Here is a 26,178-nt window from a genome sequence, read left to right on the forward strand (position 1 = left end):
TTGACTGAAAAACATAAATAAAGGACAAGCAGAACAGCAAACGGTAACCAGTGTGATGCTCAAAAGAAGAAGCGCACCTGTCCGCTTCAGCACGCCACGTGTGTCGTCATCACGTGGGTGTGGCCAATCACGTGCGCTCACTAGTTTCATTCAGTCTCCTGAGCTGCGCGAGTATGACGGATGATCTAAGCGCAGGTGCGCGCTTCTGCATCTTCATTTCGCAGAGGTAAGAAAACAATAAATGATTCTACTGTAATTATATTTCTTTTCATATTCATCTTATACACGGAAAATATCTATCATCTATCTAATGACATCACTGAATCAACAGTGAACTGACTAACTGGAAAATTGACTGTTTACTATTGTCCTCCTACATTATTAACACACTATTTTCCTGATTAACAGCATAAAATCGTTTTGAAAATCTTTTTTAAGTCTGATTTTGAAACAGGTTTTGAATGAATAACTCTTTGTGCATCAGGCGCATGTTCACTGTTGATGTCAAGCAGTTGTTAGGGTAGTGTGTTTAGTTAGATAGTAGATGATTATAAGTCACATGATTACTGTACATGGCTTGTGCAGTGCCCCTCAACTTTAATGACTTTACCATCCAAAATAAATAGGGATGTAGATGTTTCCCACAGTATTATGTATCATAACGCTATATATCAGCAACCGACAGAGACATTCATGTATAATTAAAGATGCTATGTAGGCCTACATACAGTAAAACTCCTTTTGTACGGCTGTTCATCAAGGGACTGTGTTGTGATTGATCTCGTACATTTGTACTAAAACAGATGTGGGATGTTTTCTAGGAAGGGAATTCTGTGTGTAGCTCACGTTCAGGTGATTGTAATCCAAAGGTCGTTTGGTTTAAGGTGAAAGCAGCGATTAGGAGTGGTCAGGTATCTTCAAAACACAGTTAATGTTCAAGCAGATTAGTCACTCTCTCTGTTGAGAAGTTAATGTTTGCAGAACAAACACTGTCATGAAAGGAAAACAGACCGGTCATATGGAACTTCAAGGATAAAAGTGAGTGAATAAATCGTAGTTTCTCGTAATGTTTTAGATTTATATTAAAAATACTAGTACAGGAGTGACGTTTCACTCTTTGTATCGTGCCAAATATCTGGGTTCACACAATCCATAGTACTGTACTATAATTAAGCCCTGGCTACTGTTCAGTATGCTATTTTTGTAAACTTTCATAGGCTAGCATGAATTTCGGCAAACAAATGTTCTTTTTGTAACATTAATAGAATGTTTGTTCAGAGTTATTTCTTTTATATGCTCAAACGTTAGCACAAAAGTGTTATTTATGCATCATTTATGGATCTTTTCAACATTTTTGTTAGCTGGGTACTTGTTTGATAACGTTCAGAGAACATTCAAGAGTAAGTTTCCCATGATGTTTCCAAAACTATAAAATGTTCGCATACCCAAGAAACAGTGTTTTTAAGACATTTTAAAAAAGCAACATTTTTAACATTCAAATATAATGTTTTCATGGGAACATGATCACAACACATTGTTGGTCGCTGGTTGTTTATCAAGGGATTTTAGTGAATGCAGTGAATACAATGTACAGTGTACAAAGATGATCTCGACTCAATCTGGGTAACATGGTACTTGAATTGACTCTTTCATAACTGAAGAAAAGAGAAAGTGCGCCGGAGTGAGAGAGATGGCATTACTGGAGCAGTCTCAGGGTGTTGGCTTACATTAGGTCAAAACAGCTGGTTGCCAGCTACAGGTCATAATGTTGCCCACTTCTTTGGTTGCTCATAAAGGATTCATTTTGCATCTTTAGGAGCAGCCTGAAAGTTCGATTAAAACTTGTTGACATTCGCAACTTGTGTAAGCTATTGATTCAAGGCTTATGTTTGAAAAGGTCTTCTGGGAAAACTCCTCCGGTGTCACCTGCACTGATTAAATGTAAGCTAACCTGTCTGAGGCAAACAAAGTGGAAAGGAAATGATGTCACACACACACAAAAAAAACAGCCTCTATGTCCTCATAAATTAAAACTCATGCTGCCTTCATGTGCTATCTGAAATTTCCTTCTTCGCACTTTTGAAGTTGTTATTACACGTTTGTTGTGTTTGAATGCTTTGTTGTCGGATATAATAGGAATCATGGAGGATGCCAGGTAACTCCACATGACCTTAACAGCACGAGAGAGCAATTCATAAGTTGTTGGAAAAATGAATAAAGTTTTACAGTGAATACAGTGAATTTTCTGGCCTGTCCAATCTAGAAGCTCAGGTATCAAAATAATCTTTTTCCCAGTTTCCCAGTCATAAATACAACTTGAGAGGCAGTTCGTGTACAATTTCCAACTAGGATATTTATGATAATTCCAATCTCATGTGAAGGAAGCACTGAAGTAAATATAAGTCAACTTTATACATCTCATATTAACACATTCACATTTCAGCATTTTGCTTAGTTTTTAAATCAGCATCTGTTTCAGTGCACTCTGGCCCACATATATGCAAATAAAAAATAAGCACCTGGCATGCTTAAACCAGCAGTTTTTACATCAGTACTGGAACAGGACAGGAAACACAACTAATGCATTAAATTACATTTTTAATCATATTTACCTAATTCATTTTTTTAAGATTAACTAACTACACAGTGGGTGGGATGTGATTTTAACATTGCAGTAATGTAGTTATAACACAATATACATGTTTTGTCTTAAAATGTCACCATGTACAGAATATAAAATATATTCACTGTAAACAGTATTTAAGTAATACACATTATAACATAATAAAAATACAGTACACAAAACGTACAAGTGCATACCATTGTAATAGTTAAACACTTTAAGATTCAGGGTTTTGTCTTTAGGAGACATTTGTAGCTTGGTGAAAAGCCATGGCCTAGTTTCAACTCAGCCTATTCAAATTCTAAACCACTATGAATGCTCTTCCTGCGATATGGTGTTCAGATCATTTTCCTTTTCAGAAACTGACCTGCCATTTTTCATGGCAATTATTAAATCCGTCTTCTGTAACTATTAACTCGTACAGACGACAAAGATGCTTCAGTAAGAGCTTTTACTACAGATCGTGGAGTCTATAGAGGGATTTTTATTTCTTTTTTAGTTCAAAAAAAGTTGACCAGGTCAGGAAGGTGTATGCAAATAGAGAGAAAATAATATAAAGGAATAGTTCACCTCAAATTTTAATTCTGTCATCATTAACTCATGCTAGTTTAAAACTGTGAGGTTTTCTTTCTTCTGTGGAAAGCAAAAGGATAAATTAAGCATTACATGTATTTTTAGAATTCAGAGCCCAGTATATACACTAATGTTCAAAGATTTGGGGTTGGCATTTTTTTTTTTTTTAAATACAGCAAAAAGTAATATTGTGAAGTATAATTACAAGCTAAAATAACAGTTTTCTACTTAAAGATATTTAAAAATGTAATTTATTCCTGCATTAACAAAGCTGAATTCTCAGACCCCATTACTTAGCAGCCAATAAATCCATATTTCTGCTTTTAATATGTAAAACACATTGATATTCATAAATGTGACCTGCAGGATGAAGACGTAGAACACCGGTCTTTGGTGCCCTAGCCTTCCTCTATTATTACATAACATTGGTATTTTGGTTAAATAAGAGTCAATTGTCTAGTGTTGTGTTGATTCTAATCCTGACCACTAGTGCGTAACATGAACGTACAGCACTTTTGTCATCCTCTGCACACTCAGAGCTACATGGCTTTATGACTTTGATATTAGACAGCAAGAACAACAGGGCTTATTGGTACTTCTGTCATTAGATTGTTTGGTTAAGGACGAGGACAGTAATAGCAGGTGTGTGTGTGTGTGTGTGTGTGTGTATATGCTAACGCTCATGTCATGCACGGCCATGTACGTAAAACATTGTTGGAACTGACTGCTTAAGTTTTTTATACAACCATCTCATTATATGGTTTTAGACACACACACACACACACACACACACACACAGGGCCTAAAACTAACTTTTGGCCACTCCTGCCATTGGACGGTGGCACGATAAAATTTAGCGGCCAAAGATTTTTTTTTACTGGCCATGAAACTCTTTTTGCAAAAACAGGCAGTTATTACTACTACAATAACGTAACACATTAACAAGTGATTTTAAAACAATATTCACATAAACTATATTATATATGCATAAACTATACAGATTAATCTTTATTCAAGCTAAAAAAAATGCAATCAGCGACTAGAACATTCTAAGGATTTCTCTTTCTTTTGTTCCTTGATATACATCAATAAAATCAGCAGATTTCACTTTAAAATCAGAGCTGTCTCTGTAAAACCTAATGCATATCTGATTTTCTCCCAAATCTTTACAGTCATTTATAACTTTATAACTCATTTACGACTACGTAGTTAAGGTAACTCAACAAAAACATGCATTTTGACAATTGTGTGTGTTTTTGTGCATTGAAGCGCTACTGGCACTGTTACATGGACTTGCCATGTGATTTTCACTCGCATTTGGCACTTGACGAGTGTTAATTTTAGGTCTTGAACACACACACACACACACACACATCAGAAGAAACAACAGAATAAAGTTATAGGCATGAAAAAAGACAAACTGATATTTGTTTTTATTAGCATTGTTAGCATCATTATAATTATTCCTCATATTTGGGAATAGGGTATTAAATCCTAAGTATTACAATTTGGCGTAATAGCACACACCCATAGTAAGCACAAACACTTTAGCAACCACACAGCAATGTGTTAAAACCACTGAAAATGACTTAAATTCTGCATAGCAATGCTAGCAACCACACAGAACTAACTAGCTAGCATGGTTTAGTTTACTGATCTAAACTGTGGATGAGATACTGGGAGTGTAATGAACTAAACCGACAGTAAATGTCAAGATACTGTTGTACAAGCACTCTGAAGAATAAATCTGAGAACTGAGGGCATGTGTGTGTGGTTAATGAATTCTAAGAGCTTGGACCAGGGCTTGGTTTCCCAGGCTGCAGGTAGACACAATCTAATATTCACCAAAACTCGTGTCACTAGGCAACTGGTGCCTGAGTGAATTACCTACCTTCCCTTAGAAGTTGCTGCATTTGTATTACAAGAGGCCACTGATTATATCACAACACAAAGCAAATAAAAAGACACAGGAGACGTTTGCACAATCTGTGGTTTGCAAGTAAGACAAACCCAACAGGATGAAACAGATGCTGTTTGCCAATGTAAAAGAAAAGAGATCAGCATGTGATTGATGACATCTTCGTCATCAATCTCGTAAGCAATAGTTTGGGTAGTGTGACATAGTAGTACACATTTACAACTAGGCTATTTACATATACATACAAGAAGCCAAGGTTCAAGGTTTAATCAATGTATAATTTACAGTCTAAAACTGTAAACTGATATTCCCAGAATTCCCTGCGTGACACTCCACGTTTGAAAGTATTTTGTTTAAATAATCATGTTTTTAAATAGTTCTTGTTATCAGTTATGTACATTTGAGCTTTATGTTACATCTTCTGTTGCTTAATGAAAGTTTTTTGCATTATTTAAGTATCACGTGTGTTACCATGATGGTGTTTTGTGTTTCCATAAATGTGCACCTTCTATATGTTAATATATACTTCTGCTTGTGGTGAAGCTACTTGTGATGAGCTTTGATACTTCATGTGGCTTTCTCTTATACAGTACCATCTTTATTATTATGGTGGTTGTCAGTATTTTCAAGGTACAAAACAGATTTAATTTTGTGTGTTGTTGAATTTACTGGTTTATATTCAAATTTTCTTGTTTGTAAATTACAGCTTTATATTGTAAAATTAACAGTTTTTGACGTAAATGTGTTTACAGTTTTCTGTATTTTTACAAAATTATTCTGGCAACCACAGCTGCCAAAAAGTTTTTGTAAAAACAACAAGAAATTTTTTACAGTGTGGATTCATTTGATCAAAACATTCCAAAGAAACATTAATCACTTTTTAACTTTTTTTTTTTTTTTGCTTGCTTAATAAAAATATTTATTTCATTAAAAAAGGAAGAAATGCTTTTCTTTTTAACTTTTTATTTATTGATAAAAATTATGATATAATAATAATATTATATTACATGATTACGTGACTATTATATTAGAATGATTTCTGAAGGATCATGTGACACTGAAGACTGGCGTACTGATGCTGGAAATTCAGTTTTGCGTCACAGAAATAAATAATATTTTAAAGAATAATATAGTAGAAAACCGTTATTTTAAACTGCTAAAATATTTAACATTATTATTATTATTTTAATTTTTTTTTATAAAATAAGTGCAGCCTCGATGAGCATAAGAGACTTCTTAAACCACACACACATGTATATATACCTTTAAACTGAAAAAAGGAGCAAATCAGCTTTTTCCTTAAGTGCATAAGGGCATTGCAGAAGAAACTACCAAATACTTGGAACAGGGTTTATAACCTTTGAACACAGGAAATGATGTACTAAAGTGCAAACAGGGTGTATCAGTTACCTGTGATCATCTGATGTTTACTGCTATAAAACCAGGACGTGCAGCGGACACTCCTCCACACAAATGAGCAACATTCTGGAGAAAGTCTGCTTTTTAATTCCATTTGTCCAGTCTCCACACTTGATGAGATTTATACTGCTTTCTTTTTTAAGTGAATGATAGTTATTTTCCCTTCTACTGTAGATCAGCAGATAAAAACATGGATTCCAGCTCTGGAGAAGTTTACAAAAGCGGAGAGGAACTCTCAGGTTTGTGAACATTCTATTGGAATACATTCACATGTTTTCTGTTCAAGGGTTTATTCACAAGAAATACTAATGAAATTGGCCACAAGAGACCTTTTTTAAACACAATACTTAGCAGTGTCTAAACTCCATTAACTCCTATGGTTATGTCACTGTAACAGCACCAAAGACACTGATACTAAACGACTAATGTGGAATGCTGTAAATAATATCAGTCAGATCCAAATTGGACTGTACTTTACCAATTTACCTTCCCATGATATTATTAATCTTTATTTCTGTAAATCCATTCAAACCTGATTTCTGGTCTCTTCAAAAGGGAGGAAGAAGTCACGCTTTAAGCAGCTGAAGACGCGTCTTTTTGGGAAACTGAAGAAAAAGGAAAGCGAAGGGCTGAATAAGCAAAGCCAGTCCGCTAGTGATATCAATGCTCCAGAGGACAGAAGGGAAGGCTACGACTCTGAAGACGAGTTTTCGTAAGTGGCTGATGTGATGTGTCCCATCAGTTTAAGGAATAAGCCACGAGAGCATCTAATAAAACAAACCTACTGAATCTGATCCGCAGGTTCCCACAGGGTTTCAACTCCAGGGCGCTTTCCCACGATAGCATCTTCATTACTGAACAGACCCCGTCCACAGAACCAGCCCGGGTCCTTTCACAAGAAAACGTTCATGGCAAAATTAAGGCCTTACAAGTAAGGAAATGCTGTTTGTGAAGAGACCAAAAGCGTGCAAATCTTTTAGTTCTAAAGGCTTTAGATTGTTTGAGCTACTCTTATTATGCTCTATCAGTGTGCTTTGTTAAATTTGAATTTGAGGGGGTTATTTAACTCTATGCGGGTCATGTTTTGTTTCGGCAGTTGAAACTACAGCAGCAGAACTTACATCTAGGTCCTCCTCCAATGTTGATTCCTGGGAAACGTATAGAGGATTCAGGAGCCACTTCAGAGGACGATGGTTTACCATGCAGTCCACCTGAGACGTGCTTCCATGAGCGAGTGATGCAAGGAGCAGTTTACAAGGTAAAAGAACATTAGAGATTTGAGTTTAGGTGAGGAAAAACATGTAGTACACACAGTATCTACTGTACAGTGTAAATGAATGGAATCCGAATGCCATTTTTCTCACTGTATCCTGAATCTTAGAAACATCTGAGCTCTCTGAGTTTAGCAGGAACGGGAAGTGAAGAAGAGGAACAGGTATTATTCATGTATAATAATAAAACATATAATATTAATGATAAAAATATATATTATATGTGACAGCAGTAAATATTGTCTCATCCAGGGGGATCCTTTCCAGCCATCATCAAGGCCTCTATCCCCAGTCTCCAGACCGTCCCCTCAGCCAATCATCTCTCCCGCCTCTGGCTCGACCACGCCCACTGCAGGAGTCGACTTCAGTAGCCCTGCAAGTTACATGCCCGGGTTGGATAACTCAGCTGCCCGGCATCGCATGTCAGTCAAACCAAGAAACCAACGGGCCAGTACAAGGGGAAAACGAGGGCCAGCGGTAAGATGAAGCTGTATTTGTAGATTTTAGTTCAGATTTAAAGAGCATAAAGTCATTGTAAAAGAATTCATCTGACACAGCGTTAACACTGGATTCGTAAAAACTAGATCACTCCCATTGTGATCGATGATGCTGTGCACACTGCAAGTGCTTATATTATAATTATTTACAGTTAAACACTATTAATAGTGTTTATTGTATCCTGTAACTAAAGTAAAATATATATATTTTAACATTTCAAGTCAAGTCTCATTTAAAGTTTTTTATATAAACATTATAGGTACTGTTGACTAAAACTATAAAAAAATGTATAAATCAAAATGAAGTTTGGAATATACATATATATAAAAAGAAATGAACATTTGAAATATATCAGTCTGTGTGTAATGAATGAATATAATATACAAGTTTCACTTTTTGAATGGAATTAGTGAAATAAATCAACTTTTTGATGATATTCTAATTATATGACCAGCACCTGTATATATTAGATGAAAAACCTAAATTAAAACTGAAATAAGTTTACATTTAAAATGCATAAATTAATCAAACTAAAATGAATTAAATCTATATAGAAATAAAAAAAGCACATGAGATAAAATCTCAAATTAAAAACTGAAAAGCTAATTCAAAATATTAATAAATACTATAATAGTATATAAATAATACTATAATAACTCTGGTCCATTGGTACTGAATAATCTCAGACGACATGAAGCTTTGACACTACTGTTGTAAAGCTTAAATTGGACATGGTGCGAGGGGTACAAATGGAGAACACAAAGACCACTGATAGCTTCTGCAAAAAGTTACAAATACTTAGTCAATGCTAATTTTAAACAAACCAAAAAAAACCTCTTTTTCCCAGGTATCTCTTTCTCCCAGACATCGTTCAGAAAGCATCAGTGATTTGGATAACGTTCTGTCTGAGGAGGAAGACGATGAAACCACGACGTCCACTGAGACAGTGCACCATTGCTTGTACTCTTCTCCGTCTTTGGAGCTAACAGAGAAACCCAGCTCTCCTGAACCTACAGAAACGACTCCTGCAGAGTCAGCACAGGACCAGGAGGAGAACTTAAACCTTAACAGAACTCAAATCATTCTCCCATCTCTGGGTGTTGAAATCCTGAAGTCGGAAGAGTCTCTTGAAACTGAAGGGAGAGTCACCACAAATCCTCTTTATTTGCAGCCTATGTCCTTTGGCTTGATCTCATCACGTCCACCATCACCTTTAGGACGTCCAGAATCTCCAACACCACAAAGAGGAATAGAGTCATTAAGAGCCCATTCACCTCTCCAGACACAAGATATAAATGATATCCAGATTCATACAAGTGAGAATCATGTGTCTGGCACAGATAAAAATGACAACATCCAAGGGGAATCAACATTTAGACGACATCCCGTACCTCTGCCTCACTTAAAAAAGCCCAAAATAGATATAAGTAGCCCTCCGTCTCCAAAAGGAGCAGCAGAGCCCTCAACAAAACCTTGGGAAGCTGGTGTTGAAACTGCGTCTGAACTGGATAGCAGGATGCTTAACGCTGGATCCTTATTTTTAATTGCATCCGCAAAGCATCGCTCCAAAGCAAGCACTGAGACAAAGCAGAATGAGGGACATTTGAAACATTCTCCAGAAATCAAGACACAACCCATCAAACCCAATCCAGAGTTACAGAAAGATGAAGAGGGAGAGACAAAACCAACAGAGCTCCAGAATCATCTCCATCAAACGCAAGAGACAAAGAGCAGTTTTCATAGAGAAGTACCACCTCCTGTTATATCCAAACCAATAACAGGAACCAATCCTAGGAAGGCAGACGCTGCTGCAGAACATGTGGAAACAGAGGAACCTGAAGACAAGGGGAATGCTTTTGGGGTGCAGCTCCGCACAACCTCTCTGTCACTAAAATATCGCTCAGAGGTTTCCAAAATCAAGGATGAAACCAAACGGTACAGTTTAGAGTCTAATGCAGTGACAGCAGTCTCAGAAGAGCATGCTGGGAAAGCAGAAACTAATTCCAAGAGTAAAAAACTAGATCCACAGAAACTTGATTCTCCGCCTGCTGCCCAAGACAGTGAGTGCACATGTTTTTCTTCTTGTTTTATATGTGTTAAATTTGTTCACTCAACATTTTAGTTCAAGGGGCTCAAAAGAAATATAATGTAAATGTTCAATGAACTAGATAACTGAACTAAAGTTATTATTTAGCTAAAACTAAAACGAAATCATTTAATAATAATAATAATAATAATAATAATAATAATAATTTAATTATATTTTTTTTCAGCTAGTTGCCAAGGCATCATTTCTCATTTTCATTTAGTAACTTTGAACTAAAATTAAATGGAAATAAACTATATAGACATGTTAAAAGAATAATAAAATGACAAAAACACACAACAATGTTATTAGAAATTTGAATAAAGTTATGAATTTTGAAATTAAAACAAAATATGAAATAAAAATATATGAAAATATATTGATAAAAACTTTAACCGTATCTCGATACTAAAATAGCCTAATTAAAATTATGAAAGAGCCGATTTGTTTTAAGAATCCCTCAAAAGTGTTCTTAAATAAATAGCATTCTGATTTTTCAATTTGCTAATGTGACAGTAGCATAAAACCATACAAAAGTACACTTCAAGTAGCATTAAATGTAACTAATTGTGTTAGCATCTTCTAGTATAAAGTGAGTTTTGACTATATACTGGAAAAAAGGCTAACATACACTGTAAGAGTCTGACAACCATATACAGCAGCCATTCACTGTTTGTTTACGTGCCATTTAACAGTGGTTTTCTCTGAAATTGTTGATACTATAACATCAACTATAACAATAGATGGCCTCATTCAAAACCTTATTCAAATACCAGCACAGCCAAATCAGTCAATCAAAACACAGAGGAAACTGTAAACAAAATTTGTTGTCCAAAAGTAATCAGAGTTATGCAAATCAACCATTTCAGAGACCAAAGTGAAATATATGATTGTTTTTATATGTCCATGCTTTAATAAAACAGAGCGCTGTTTTGCAGATGGAAAAGCATCTATTCAAAATACAACAGGAGCGTGTAAAGAGGCTGTGTCTAAGCCGGGCTGGATGAGTCTAGCCAGGGAGAAGACCAAAGCACACCAGCCATTCTTGGACAGATTGGCCACAAATCAGTCACCAGCCCACCCTACATCTCCAACGGCTCCTCCTGCGCAGCCTCCCAAACCAGCCTTACAGCCTAAAACACAGCCACTGACCCCCTCGCTTCATCCACTGAAAGCAGCCAGCCTACAGACCTCACAGAGCCCTCCCACAAAACCAGCACCTAGTGGAACAAACGACTGGCAGGTAACATGTGACTGGAGAGTGCAAAACGCATTTAGCTAATCAGCGGGTTTCTTCTTCCTTTTATTGCTTATTCTCTACCAACTATATAATACAGCCTTCTGAACTTCATAACTGTGTATTAAATAGAATATTTACACTGAAGGAAAAAAAATTCTGTCAGAAACCTAAAGCACAACACAATGAAAAATCAATACAGAAAACTCCTTCATATTAAAAACAGTATTTGATTTTATATTGTAATTATATTAAATTACACAAATCTTTTGTATTTTTTCATATGTTATAATAATATAATATAATATACTATAATGTAATGCATCCAGAATAATATAAGAAACAATGAAATATGAATTATTTACTCTTTGCAGGACAAAGGCAGGAACAATTCAGCAGAAGATGACACAACAAAGAAAGCAGCAAAACTCACTTCACCTAACAATGCCACAGAAAGTAAAGCACTGCTTTTGTCATTTTTAGATGTTTGTATTATTTTCCCTCTTCAAAGATTTACCATTTGGTATTGAAATTTTGTGTGTGTGTGTGTGTGTGTGTGTTTGTGTGTTCCAATGCAGTAGCACTTACCGTGCCTCCAGCAGCCTCATCGTCCTCAACAGACGTCTCTTCTCAGCAGCAGCAGCAGCAGCAGCGATGCTCAGATGGAGCTCAGCCGTCCTGGATGGAGCTCGCCAAGAGAAAGTCTTTAGCTTGGAGTGACAAAACTTTAGAATTGAGCTGAGAAATGCAGTGATAAACTGATAAAGTGGTGCAATACCTAATGTTACAATGAATGAATGTAATACTGTGCGTGTTTTTACATGTCAAGTGTGATAGATTATCGATTGTATGCTAGTCGATTATTTTTAATTAGAATTTATTTGCATTAATTAGATGTGACTCAGATTTACACAGATGTTTGTAATATTGTTAGTGATCAAGCCTTGTTATATGCATAATTGTGAAAGAAGAACATGTATATGTGTAGATGAACATCTTTGTAATTTGTTGTTACATCAAAACACCTGATTTTTGAATCTGAAACAGTCATAATAAACTATGAAGTTACACAGTGTATACATATGTTTAGTAGATAAAGTGGGCCAAGTCATTGCATTATATAACACTATATCAAAGTGGCATATTAAAATACAATCTTGCACAAACACTTTTCAAGCTTTGAACCTGCCTACTTTATGAGAACATGATGCTTACACCGCCCTCTGGTGGAAGCATTATACCTGGTCTACAAGAGTGAGAGGAGCTCAGTGGATTCACATTCTGTTCAATTAGGGTGACAATTAGTTATATTACCTGCATTTTAATTATTTGATATATATTTCTCAACATTGATTTCCTAAATTTCGACCTACCCGTCGTAATTTCATGAAATGCACAAAAAAGAAAAATTCCACAGTGCTGTACTATATATATATATATATATATATATATATATATATATATATATTAGTGCTGTCAATCGATTAAAAAAAATGAACTAATTAATCGCACATTTTTTTAAAATTAATCGCGATTAATCGCGATTAATCGCAATTAAAAGACTGAAACTTTTTGGATATGTAAATGTAAAATGTAAATTAAAGCTGCAAGCAGCATTTTACCGGGGTTCAAGCATTTAAGGCATCTGAGGTGGTCAGAGCCAACCTGGATGCACTGATGACATTTAAAGACATCCAAAATGGAGAACAGGCTATCAGACAGACACTAACACAGAAAGTAAATGATTAGAGTAATATATGTATACTCTATAAGCATATGCACACACACACACACACACACAAAAACACACATATACATGCACACACATTTTGTTGCAGATATAGGTATTTGAAATAAGTGATAGGTGACATAAAATTATTGCAAGTCTTCTCTTTTTCAGAGTTTAGATGTCATTTTCAGGTTAAACTGTAATCATAATGTGGCAAAATTGTAAAAACTGATACATCTGTATGAACAAAATGGAAAACATCAATTCAATGATATTTAAAATGTTATAACAGTTAATTTATTAATGTTTTGGCATGAATTCATGAAAACAGTACTGTTTAACTAGCTGAATGAGCCCATTAGTGGTCTCCCGCTGCCATCTAGTGGTTATAAATTGCATTTACTCAAGCAACACTGTGTTTTTAAATATAACTGTTATAGTGTTGTTATTTTTTTTTTGCCCAATCTCTCTTAAATTTTGCATGCTTGTTTAGAATGAAATTATGCATTATTTTACACAGTTTTGATAATTTGTGGGCTTTCTGTTTGTATTAATAGGCCTTTGTGTACACTATGCAAATAACATATTATAAAATTACTGGTTTATAGTTGTCCAAATGCAACTGTTCAACATGTTTTTGATAATTATTGACCTTCAGAGTCTAGAGAATTGTACTTCAGTGGTTTTATTGATTTTCATCTGAAACCCTATCACTAGTATGCCAAAGTAACTTTTTGAAATAATCTTGAATATTTAATTAACAGCTTTATTGACAACATTGGTCCGAAAGGCAAAGTTGTTCAGAATGAGGAGGTCTATCATATGATATGAAGATCTAGTGTTTTTGAGTGAATATATGAGCCTTTTCAAACAATTTGAGGCCATTTACCATATAAATCTTGTGTTTTGAGACCTTTTCTACTGTTATAGCGCCTCCTATGGTCCGATCTCCATGAAACTTTGCATGCTTGTTAAGAGTCACCTGATACATGTTTTCCCGAAGTTTCATAAAGTTTAGAGTTTTCGTTTAGGTTTTATAGGCTTTGGGGTATGTTTGGCCACACCCCTTTTCTTAATTACCCCTTTAACGCTAACCAAAGTACAAAATTCAACATTTTTTTGATAATTATTGATCTAGAGAGTCCACAGAATATTACTGCAGTGGTTTGGTTCCGATCGGGTAAAAAACCTAGGACTAGTTCGCAAAAGTAGGTTTTTTACATAGTTGATAATAATTAATGAACGGTTTGATTGACAGCAATGGTTCTTGAGACAAAGTTGTGCATTATGAGGAGATCTATCAAATGATATGCATATTGTGTTGATATGTGAAACACCACGTGATTACAGAGCCATAAAACTCGTTAGCGCCAACTAGTGTCCGATTTCTTTCAAAATTCTTACAGACCTTAAGGTTCATGAGTCGAACGTACCCAGTGAGTTTCGTTCCGATCAACATCCGTTAACCCTTTCAAATAGGTGCTTAAAATTGTTTGGCCAATGGCGGCCATGTTTTTTGAGATATGCAAATGTCCTCATAGGTACTTGTGCCCCTTCAGGCCAAGACACTGCATACCAATTTTCAAGTCGATCGAGCCAACGGTTGCCTAGTTATAGACATTTATGTGTTTTTTCTATCTTATTGCGCCCCCAAGTGGCAGAGATGCGCAATTTTTTTTATTTGACCAAAGATTGAGCTCATACATATGTGTACCATGTTTGGTGAAGATATCTCATTTCATTCATGAGTTATAGCCTGTTGCGTAAAATTGGTCCTCGACTTTCGAATGTTTTGGCATCCCATTACGACAGTGAGTCGAAATTTCTACTTTTTTTTGATAATTATTGATATTCACTGGACAGAGAACATTTCTGCAGTGGTTTGGTTCAGATTGGGCGAAAAACCTAGGACAAGTTCGCAAAAGTAGGTTTTGGACATACGTCAAATTTGCGAAAAAACGAGGCCTCCTAGACCCAAAATCAGAGTGACCGTTTTTAATTTCGCATGACCCACGGATTCCAGAAATGTTAAATTTTTGGCTCTATCACAAGCGGTTTAGGAGCTATTAGCAAAAACGCATTTTTGATCACTGTAGCGCCCCCCACTGGCCGATTGGGCCGGATCTTTGCGCCTGAGTAGCGAGCAAGACTACTACCTTTTGACCAAGTTTCAGCTCTCTAGGCCTTACGGTTTGGGCTGCCCGTTCAGTTTTAAGGCGGAAAAATAATAATAATAATAATAATTAAAGCTGCAAGCAGCATTTTACGGGGTTCAAGCAGTTTAGGTCTCTGGGGTGGTCTCGGCCAGTTTTTAAGAGTATAGATCTCATTTAGGTTTCACTGAAATCATAATGTGGCAAAATTGTAAAAACTGATATGTCTGTATGAACAAAAAAGCAAACTTTGACTGAATGAGATTTAAAATGTTGTAACAGTGTTTTTTTTTGTTGTTGTTTTGGCATTAATTCATGAAACCATTCAACAGTACTGTTTAAGTTAACTGAATGAGCCCATTAGTGGTTTTCCGCTGCCATCTAGTGGTTATAAATGGAAATTTCTCATACATCATTGTGTTAAATCTTTATAATTGTTGACTTATCATTCCTAAATTTTGCATGCTTGTTAAGAATGAAATTCTGCATTATTTTACACAGTTTTGATCATTTGTAGGCTTTCTGTTTGTATTAATACGCCTTTGTGTACACTATGTAAAGAACATATTATAAAATTACTGGTTTATAGTTGTCCAAATGCAATTGTTCAACATGTTTTTGATAATTATTGACCTTCAGAGTCTAGAGAATTGTATTTTTGTAATTGTAATTTTTAGCTAAAATTCTTGTAATAGTTTGCAAAAGTAACTTCTTGAAAATTTAATTAACAGTTTTATTAATAACATTGGTTTTTATTAATAACAGAAGCAAAGTTGTTCAGAAAGACGAGATCTATCATTTGATATGCAAGTATAGTGTTTTAGTGAATAAAAGAACCTCTTGGGGTTATTTAATATAGAAATATTATGTTTTTGAAGCCACTATATTGTCTACATGAAAGGTTGCATGCTTGTTAAGAGTCATCTGACACATCTTGTCACCATGAGTTTTGAGTTTTGTTTGGGTTTTATAGGCTTTTGGTATATTTGACAACAACCCTTTTTTAAATTACAATGTTAAAGGTAACCGAAGAACAAAATAAAAAAATAAATTTTTTTTGATAATTATTGATCTAGATCAATAATTGGCTTATTTGCATATTTTCTGTTAATTTAACATTGCTTGTCTTTACATTTACATTTTATTTTCATTCCACGCATTCTTTTAATTTCATTTTGCTTTTCTTTTACAGTTTTTCTTTTCATTTCACATAACTTTTCTTTTACTCTTTTAGTGAGTTGTTGTACAAATTTGTTGCAGACTTTGCATTCTTTAAAAAAGTAAATTCGCTGTCCCATTTATCATGGTATTTACACATAGGTTTTGTTTTTTTGGCAGGTCTCTATTGTAGCGTCCATCATCCATCTCTTTTTTTTTTTCTTTTGTTGTTGTTGGTTTTCCCGCATTATAACTCATGTCATCTGACCTCACACACCCCTTGCGACAGGCTACTACAAGTGGCAGACTGGCAGTTATTGCGAGACTAGTGACAGAGCTCAGATTGGGAATGTTTTTTTTAATTATAATTTTATTAATAATGCAGGTTAAAATAAAAAAAATTAAAATTAAAATACAGGAGATTTACTGGAAAATACTAATATGGGAGGACATTGTGAAAGAAGGGTAAAATACGTGACTTTTCGGCCAAAATGGAATACTTGACAGGTATGGATTGAGTGCACGCACTGAGACAAGAGAGGTATGTATTTACTCGTCTTAGGTAAGGAAAAACATAGTTTTATATGAAAACACGGTGTTGTATCCCTTTAAGTAGGCTGTAAGTGTATTGTTTTAGTGAATTCAGTAAAACTGTTTTTCCTTTTTTTTCAATGTATGGCATCATGAACCACCTTTATTTTTAGGAGTGTATAGTGACATGAAGAGGCCAAGATTCACATCATTTTTTTTTTTTTTTTTTTTTTTATGGAAGATTGAGTTGTTATACATATGTATCAAGATTGGTGAAGAGATTGTGATTATGAATTGTTGCTACTTTAGTAACATTTGCCTTCTCTCTTAAAAACATGTTGATGACTGTTTGTGACAGTGAGTAAAAGTTGTAAGTTTTTTTTTTCTTCTGACATTTACTGTCCAGAGAATATTTTTATCCTCGTTTTGTTCTGATTTGGTGAAAATTATAAGACTACGTAGTTTATAGAATAAGGTTTTGGATATATAACTGCATTTTGTAAAAAAAAACAAAAGTGTTTGTGTACACAATGTTAAATTTAATGTTTCTTCAAAGTAGTCTACTTATTTGTGAAAGTGGCTAGTTCAGATAAATAATTTTGTTTAATATGTAAAATAATTGTAATATTGTTGTCTTTGAGCATGTGGTATGCCAAAGGAAAATGTAGTTGTATGGTGAATCAATGTGGAGCCGAATGATGCAGATGTGAATGTAAATGATGTAAAGAATAGTATGTAATTTGACTATTGTTTTCAGAAAAATGTCAAGTATTCTAATGGTGTGAATATTTTGGAAAAATATCAAGAGCTGTTGATGTGTTGTTGTAGTGTAGAGAGTTTTTATTTCTAATTTTAAGTGTTTCTAAGTGTAAACCTTTGATTCTTAGAGTGAATGGAATAATTTTTTTTCTGTTAATATTATTGTAATTACAATGTAGGCCTAATGCTTCATTATGCAGTGTGGTAGGTGGACATAATACATTTAAGATTCATTGCCAAACGGTAGTGAAATCAGAAGAAGTAGTAGTAATACAATTAACCACTAGGGGTATTGCAACGTGTTTCAAGGTATTTCGTGGTTGGTTTTTAAGCAGAGTCGTATATGGTTTGAGAAAGGTAAGAAACGTGGTTTTGCTGGTGAATTAATTTATAACCATACGTTTATTTTATAATCAGCTTTGCTTTTAGTATAGTGTGTTTGGGAATTCGATGTTAGTGGATTGCTGGTGGTAATGTAAATTAATGAAATTAACGAACGTAGGGGTGTGTTTGGACAAGGCCTCGATAAATGGGTTACTTGTTGCGTGTTTTTATGCCCGTAAAAGTTTGAAACATTTACGTGTGCGTGGTTTAAAGGTTTTGATGGATGTGTAGTTTTAGTTTTAGTTTTATGTCATTCTATAGTTTATATTTTAAGTCTGATATCCACATGTACATCGTGGGATGTTCAGATTTGGGGCATTACGTTTCAATAGCTAATGTAACTTACGTGTATGACGTTAGAGGTAGGCCCTGAGTTTGATAACTTTTATTTATCTGCTAACTTTGTAGTACTTTTAAATTAAAACATAGGAATCTTGAGTAGGGATGGTCCAATTACTTTGAACTAAAGGGTGATGTGATGATTTTTATCAAAAACTAGTATTTAAATAAGGTTGTGTATAATTGTTATTGGTGTTTCGTGCAGAGATAGAGAGGCTTATTGTGTAAAAAATGTGTATACATGTATACACTATGATAATCAGGTTTCTAGAATTCGAACAAAATGGCCATTGTTTGAGAACATGCGAGTTAAAATTTGACGTGGTCTTATTTGAACCAGTGTGTGGTCTAAGCTGCTCCAAAGCGTCCGTTTCATGCAGCGCGTGCTGCAAAGACGCTACACATACGGTAGCATTGCGCAAACCGATCGCTGTCCATGCCTGTTAAGGCGCGGTTACAGTAGACTTTAAACGTGCGAAATTATTTCGGACACCGCTGCGAATATGGGCGGGAGCAATAAAACGGTCTTTCCTCAATTATCACAACATGGATTAATTTGTGCTTGTACTGTGTCTTTTGCGACGGCGTCGAAAACGTCTTATTATATTGTACTCTTTGTATCTTTCTCTATATAAATATACACCCTAAGCAATAAAAAATTATAAAACATCCACATTCAAATGTATCATCTGTTTCGGTTGACACTACAAACCATGCAGATACTTTATTTTATTTTTTATAATCTTTTAAATATGTATTGTATAAAATAGGACGTTGCGCTACAGCTAAAGTTATATAGCGCTTCCTTCATTTCTTAATTTCTGTACAGAGAGGTCACGCAGTGACGTATCGATCTTCTACTGGTCCCAAATCTTCACGTGATCCGAATTCGCAGGTCAGAGTTCACCAAACTTGAACTTTGAAACGCAGCGAAATGCGAAATTTTTCGCATGAGCTTGCGTTTCCGGTCTGAATCATTCGCATGCGTATGAATGGAAGTCAATGGAGAGTAAAGTGCAGTGTGACCGCCCCATTAGAAATTTTGTCCGACTTGAGACGGTGTTGACGAAACATGATTGTCACGTGGGTCATCAAAGTAACGAGAGAGTTTTTCGAGAGCAGCCGGCTGAACTCAGCCAGCCGCCGCAGATTTTCTAGAGCGGCTGCAGGTGTGCTGATGACGAAACTACTGCTTCACGATTGGCCAGATTTACCGCATGACAACGATCGCGTGGGTTTCGGGTTTAGACGAATTTTCAGTTCCAATAATTGCAAGCAATCTGTTTTTAGAACGGTAAGACCATTTTTCATTGTAGTTACACTGTTGTATTGACTCACGTTTATCATACAACATTGATAAAGTACCCCACTGTATTAGTATTTAAATAGTATATGATAATGTTGAACTTTATTCTTGAAAATATGGCGCTGTATTAAGCAGTATGTAAAAACTGTTTTTGTTGCTTGTGTACAAGTTTCTAAAACGTCTGTGTATTTTACAAGTATTGCATTTAATTCACTTCATCTGTGATAAAGTATGCAAGCACCAAGTGAGTGTCACTAACGCGAGCAGAAAGTGCCCGGCTTGACTGCTTCGTTTTCAACTCCGTCCCCGACTGCAAGCGGCTGCTTTCGCTGATCGCCATCTGTAGAAGAGTTTCAAGTCGAACACACCCCGTCAGATTTCTCTGATTACGTGAAGAGGCTTTTTTTTAACGCGGGAGCTGTATATTCGTCGCCACAGCACGAGAGTGAATGTTCGCCCCGCGGACGAAGAACGACGGAGGATTTGGTTTTCAAAGTAAAGTAAAAGACTTCTTTAACCAGAGAATGTGAACATGTTGTGGAAAAAATCTTGTAAGTCCTGTCAGCGACAGACAGTTTAGCCATACATTTATGTTTCTTAAGAACTATAATTTATAAAAATAAATTTATATTAAGCTATGGATTGTTTCCATCATTTTATTATTATTATCATCATTATTATTTACTTGATTTCTCGGTGTTTGGTAAACTTTATGTAATTTATTAGTCTGTATATAATACAGCATGAGATGTATGCTATGCGTCGTCTTATTCGTTTGTATTAATAATGTAACGTTTGTCATTGTAGCCTACTGTTTTATTGTTGTTGTGCTTTTTAATTAAAGGTGCATTAGGGAACTTTTGTAAAAAAAAAAAATATTTTTTACATATTTGTTAAACCTGTCATTATGTCCTGACAGTAGAATTTGAGACAGATAATCTGTGAATAAATCAAGCTCCTCTGGCTCCTCCCAGTGTCGCAAGACGCAAGCAGTTCTGTTTATTAACCGCTAGAACGTCAAAAGTTACCTACCGCAGCTTTAAGAATAACAATGAATGCATCTTTTGTTTTAGTCTTAAAAAGTGGAAGGTGTGTGCAAAACAGACAATTATTATGTTTTTTTGTAGAACCTTACATCAAGATGGTGAATTTGAAATGTGCACGAAAAGAGGAATAACGTTAGCTGTTTACAAAATTTAAAATGAATAATTATACTGATGAAAAAGAACAGTTAAAAAAAAACTATAACCAAATGATGTTCATGCGACCAACTCAGAAAGTCCCAAAAGAGCGACTAGTGGGAACAATGAGTCTAGAGCTCTGCTAATATGTCTGGAATATGTTAAAAGTTAGAATTTGATTGGTCTAATGGGTACATTTATCGTATTTAATGATGAACCTTTATAGTACTTGTTGGGTAATTTGCATTTAATTATGTATTGTGGATATCAAGCATGTGTTATAAATGTTCTTGTTTTTTTATATTGAATTGTTCATAGAAGTGGGTTTGTCATAAGTCGCTGTCTTATTGAAGCATATTAGTAATCAAGTTAAATTAATGTATGTTTACAATTATTTTGTAGGTGTATGGTAGGTGTGTAAGCAAATATTTATGCGGTTTAATAAAAACCTATAACAATTTTTGAAGAGTCAGTATAAAATATATATGAGTTGCTGGGCATTTTGTTTATATGTCTTTGTATGTTATAGTATAAGGTTGATTGTATGATCTTTCTTTTGTTTTGCAGTGGAGTACTGTTGTGAAAATCATGAAGAGAGCCAAGGTTGAAATTGAAGGATATCTTCATGACGTCTCTGAAATTTTGGAAGGGGCTGATCATCACAAGTATTTTACAGCGTTAATACAAGAAGCGGAAAGAAACAGTCGAGTAGTGGTATTTGATCTTCAAAGACATGATGTGTTTCGGAGTGCGGAGAAAGACAGGTAATTGAGAAAATTTTAAATTGAGTAAATGTTTTTTTGGTAACACTTTAGAATAAGGTTCCATTAGTTAATGTTAGTTAATGTATTAATTAACATGAACAAACAATGAATAATACATTTATTACTGTATTTATTCATCTTCGTTAATGTTAGTTAATGAAAATACAGTTATTCATTGTTAGTTCATGCTTATTCACAGTGCATTAACTAATGTTAACAAGCACAACTTTTGATTTAAATAATGCATTAGTAAATGTTGGAATTAACATGAACTAAGACTTATAAATGCTGTAGAAGGATTGTTCTTGCTTAGTTCATGTTAACGAAAGTAGTTAACTAACATTAACTAATGGAACCTTATTCTAAAGTGTTACCGTTTTTTTAAATTAATGTAATTATTTCTGTTATGATGGTTTGTCTGATAAAAAAAATGTTCTGTTGTATTTTAGGACACCTGTAAGACTATGTAATGTAGACCTTTCTCCCTCACGTCAGAGAAGTGGTGAAGTTGACGTAATTGTTAGCACAGCATCCTTGCTGAGATGTGTGCGTCAGCTTAACTTTGTATTTGATGAGTCGTCGCATGATGTTGTGAACGATGTGACCGTGCAGCATATTTTGCAAGAGGGCCGCGAATATCAAAGGGTAAGTTGTTTCGTATGATGGCATGTATAAATTGTGTACATGTGAATTATTTGTGTGAAGCATTGTTTTTTGAAGAAATGTTGAATGTAACTATGATTAATTGAACAAATTATAACATTATGCTTCAGGGAGAGTTTATTGGTTTGTTAAATGTTGTCAAGTATGTAGTGTAGGTAAGGCAGTATAGAATAGTAGTTATATATATTTTTGATATTGGAATTCCAAAACGGTCATAAAGGTCTATTTTCTGAAATTTAGATGTATACATTGTCTGAAGGCTGAATAACTAAATAAAACTTTGTTCAAGTGTGTTACGTTTGTTAGAGTAGGATGATATTTGGCTGATATATAACTATTTGAAAATCTTGAATCTGAGGGTGCAAAAAATAAAATAAATATCTCATCTAAAGTTCTTAGTAATGCATATTAGTACTGAAATATTAAGCTTTAATATATATTTATGGTAGAACGTTTACAAAATAGTTCAACTTGAACTTTTCCTATGATTTTTGGCAGGTGAGAAATTTTGACCTACAGTGTATTATTGGTTATTGCTACAAATTTAGCTATGCTACTTTTGACTAGTTTCATGCTGCAGGGTCACATTTGTCAGGTGGCTGGATTTGGTGTTATAAATTTAACTGGTTTGCATGGACATGCATTATTTATGAAAATGTATATGTAAACCGCCTATTTTGTTAGGTAGACATAGAGAATAGTGGGTTAGTGTGTAATAGTGTTGTATGTGTAATTTACTTGCATTATCCACCTTTCTCCTCAATGCGGAAGTAAGTCTATGGGTGAGAATTCCATTTTGTTAGCTGCTATAGGTAAATAACGAGGAGAATATCAAACGTGCAGTAAACGGTAAAACTATTTGCAGTACAAACCAGTGTGTTCTTAATTAAGATAACAAATTAAAATAGTATGATAGGACACATCAATTGTCAATATTAAGCAGCAAAACAAATTGTTTTGTACATCTAAAAATAGCTAGACGCAAATGAAATTAGAAGCTACATACATAGAATTTACAAATGGTGGTGCCCATTTTTACATCAGGAAAAAGGTGTATATTACACATTACAGCATTTGTAGGTAATTTATTGTTGGATGTATGGGTATTGTGTGACAAAGTTAAATCATGTTGTTGTTGATGTTTAAATTAATTCATGATTTATATAAGAGATATTTTTTTGTGTGTGTGTGTTTATAGGTGAATGTTACCATCAAAGTTTTGCAGTTGTCTGAAGATAGACAAGGCATGACCCGTAGCCACCAAAGAATGGCCAGGCGATCATATGATGTCGCAGACCAGACAAACAGTGTCTCCTTGACAGTCTGGGGTGGTGATGGGTTGCAAGTTGGCAAGTGGTATAGACTGACTAATACATCTATTCGGAAATTTGGTGGATGTACGTGTTTGTCTACAACAGCACAGTCAAAAATTACAATTGTGCCGGATGTTTCATGCACTGTGGCACACATAATGGAAAACTTCGACCGAAAGGAAGGTGAAATTATCACAGCAGAGGTGAAGGTAGAATATGTGTGCCCAAGGCAGCATCCTTTGCCTTCAGTGAATCTGGCAACATCACTTACCAGATGTCAGCAATGTGATGCTTTCTGCCGTACATCCAGAGTTGTGTCGGTATTGAGAGGTATTGTTACCATTGAAGACAGCAGTGGCAAAATGAACAATTTTGTTCTGGATGACTTTCTCCTTCGGAAACTTCTGAATGTGCCAAGTGGCAGCACTCCGGATCCTGATGTTCTCGTTATGAGATTGCTTGGTGAGGGATCTAGTCACCTCCATGTAAAGTTTCGTGGACAGCGTGTTCTGGATGTGGCTTTTGTGGCAGATGTGAACACAACAAGTTCATCCTCTGTACCACAGAGTACAGAGTGCAAAGCAAGCTCATCTAACATGGGCGATGATCTAAGTGATGATCTGATGCTGCAAGAAATTTTTTCAGAAGTTCAAACAGAAGAGTCAGCAAATTTGGATGCAGAAGAGAAGGATGAAGGATGTGTAGAAAAGCAAGAAGGCTCTAATACTTCAGAAGGCTCTGTTGGAAAGCTAACGCAGGAAAGAAGAGAAGAAGTGCTTGGAGTTGTGGCTGAAGAGTGTCGGAAAGGTTCTCAAAAGGGTGTGAAGGCAAAGAGTAAGAAATAAAGTGTATTTCTCGAGTTTGGTACAATGTGTAATTTTTTATAGATGTAAACTTTGACTTGAATTGTTTGGGTGGTAGTTATCTGAGACTAGTATAATGTTCTAGCTGAATAAGAGATTTAAAAAGCAGTGTTTTTTTTTTTTTTTTTTTTACTACAATACTGTATTAATCAGTCATATTGTAATTGTACAACACGACAGACATTTAGTATTTGGTCTTATTACAAGAGTGTTACATTGCTGTTGTGTGTTCTTTTTTTTTCATTACTAGAATGAAACAGTTGTTTGGTAATGACAGGTACTACTTTACGATTTTCTGTCAATTTCCTCTTGATTACTGCTACTTGTTTATGTGCAATGTTGAGAAAAGCATCTGAAAATGGTGTTCTTTAGATGCTTGAGTTTTGACAAGTTTGTAAATTGTTTTGAAGTTATTTTTGGGAAGGTTATGTTTTGTGTTCATTTGTGATATAGTTGTGATTGTATACTTAATAAGAGCCCCTTATTTAATATTGTCAAATTGCATATGTTTTTGTTTAATATTCAGGGAAAGAGACTGTTTAAAAAAGAATTTTACATTTCTGGAGATTTTTACAGATTCATTTTGAGTATCTTTCAGTATTGTGAGACATTTTGTATTTGTGTAATGTTTATTTTTGATGTGAATGTATAACTTATTGGATTGTTACAGTAAAATTAATCATTTTAGACAATGTTAAATAGATACTGTTGTTGTTATGGGCCCAACATGTCAGTTTTGTTAAAATTTTGCACCGATTGTGAAAAAAAGTGGAATTAAAGTTAACTATTGCTCATTGAAAGCAGTTTTGTTCTAATGCTTTTGCTGACTGTCGAATCAGTACTCTGGCTTAAAAGCATCATTTTGGAAACTTAATAGTTCCCTCCTTGAAAATAGTCAGGTCAAACAAACAGTTAAAGAACTGATTGAAAACTTTTGGATTAAAGCAGACTCTCAGAAAGATTATGGGATAAATTGGGAGCTTCTAAAATATGAGTTGGGAAAGTTTCTCAGGGTGTTTGTAGCTGATTTGGCCAAGGACAGACAAGCAGTTGAAGACGAGTTTATTGAGAAGCTAACATTTTTTTTCTCAAAAAGGGTCTCTATCTAATGAGGAAAGATGTGAGTACACGAAATTACAAAATAAATTAGATGACATTTATAAATTGAAAGCCAAGGCAGCATATATAAGATCAAGGAAACAATGGATAGAAGAGGGCAAACAAAACTCAGCTTACTTCTTTAGACTTGAAAAAAGTAAAAATGTACTGGCTACTGTAGATCAAATTAAAATGCAGGGAAAAATTATTGAAGATCCAAAAGAGTTAGCCATCCACTGCTATAACTTCTCTAACAATTTATACACATCTAATTACTGTGAGGAAACAACTAAATCATTTATGACTTCTATT

The 26,178-nt window shown here is 34.8% G+C and overlaps 2 protein-coding genes across 4 annotated transcripts; both read left to right on the top strand.

Moving 5' to 3' along the window:
* The first annotated feature begins 125 nt into the window (after positions 1–125).
* On the top strand, positions 126–12,793 carry LOC128021111 (CRACD-like protein). 3 transcript variants are annotated; one of them, XM_052608065.1, is made up of 11 exons: positions 126–226; positions 6,708–6,772; positions 7,089–7,245; positions 7,335–7,464; positions 7,630–7,791; positions 7,915–7,968; positions 8,057–8,281; positions 9,150–10,362; positions 11,327–11,631; positions 12,000–12,081; positions 12,207–12,793. In XM_052608065.1, the coding sequence occupies exons 1-11, from the start codon at positions 174–176 to the stop codon at positions 12,365–12,367; spliced, it is 2,607 nt and encodes an 868-aa protein (XP_052464025.1). In that variant the 5' UTR covers positions 126–173; the 3' UTR covers positions 12,368–12,793. The 3 variants fall into 3 exon arrangements, with proteins under 3 accessions (XP_052464025.1, XP_052464015.1, XP_052464034.1); XM_052608055.1 differs by having other exon boundaries at positions 127–226; positions 12,204–12,793; XM_052608074.1 differs by lacking the exon at positions 126–226 and adding an exon at positions 938–1,038 and having other exon boundaries at positions 12,204–12,793.
* An 8,814-nt stretch (positions 12,794–21,607) lies between these two features.
* Positions 21,608–25,656, top strand: LOC128021130 (uncharacterized). The gene is made up of 3 exons (XM_052608103.1): positions 21,608–21,929; positions 22,379–22,574; positions 23,791–25,656. Exons 1-3 carry the CDS (start codon positions 21,754–21,756, stop codon positions 24,748–24,750), a joined length of 1,332 nt encoding a protein of 443 aa, XP_052464063.1. The 5' UTR covers positions 21,608–21,753; the 3' UTR covers positions 24,751–25,656.
* Positions 25,657–26,178: the final 522 nt, after the last annotated feature.

Source organism: Carassius gibelio, chromosome A1 (assembly GCF_023724105.1).
Source record: "Carassius gibelio isolate Cgi1373 ecotype wild population from Czech Republic chromosome A1, carGib1.2-hapl.c, whole genome shotgun sequence".
Lineage (NCBI taxonomy): Eukaryota > Metazoa > Chordata > Actinopteri > Cypriniformes > Cyprinidae > Carassius > Carassius gibelio.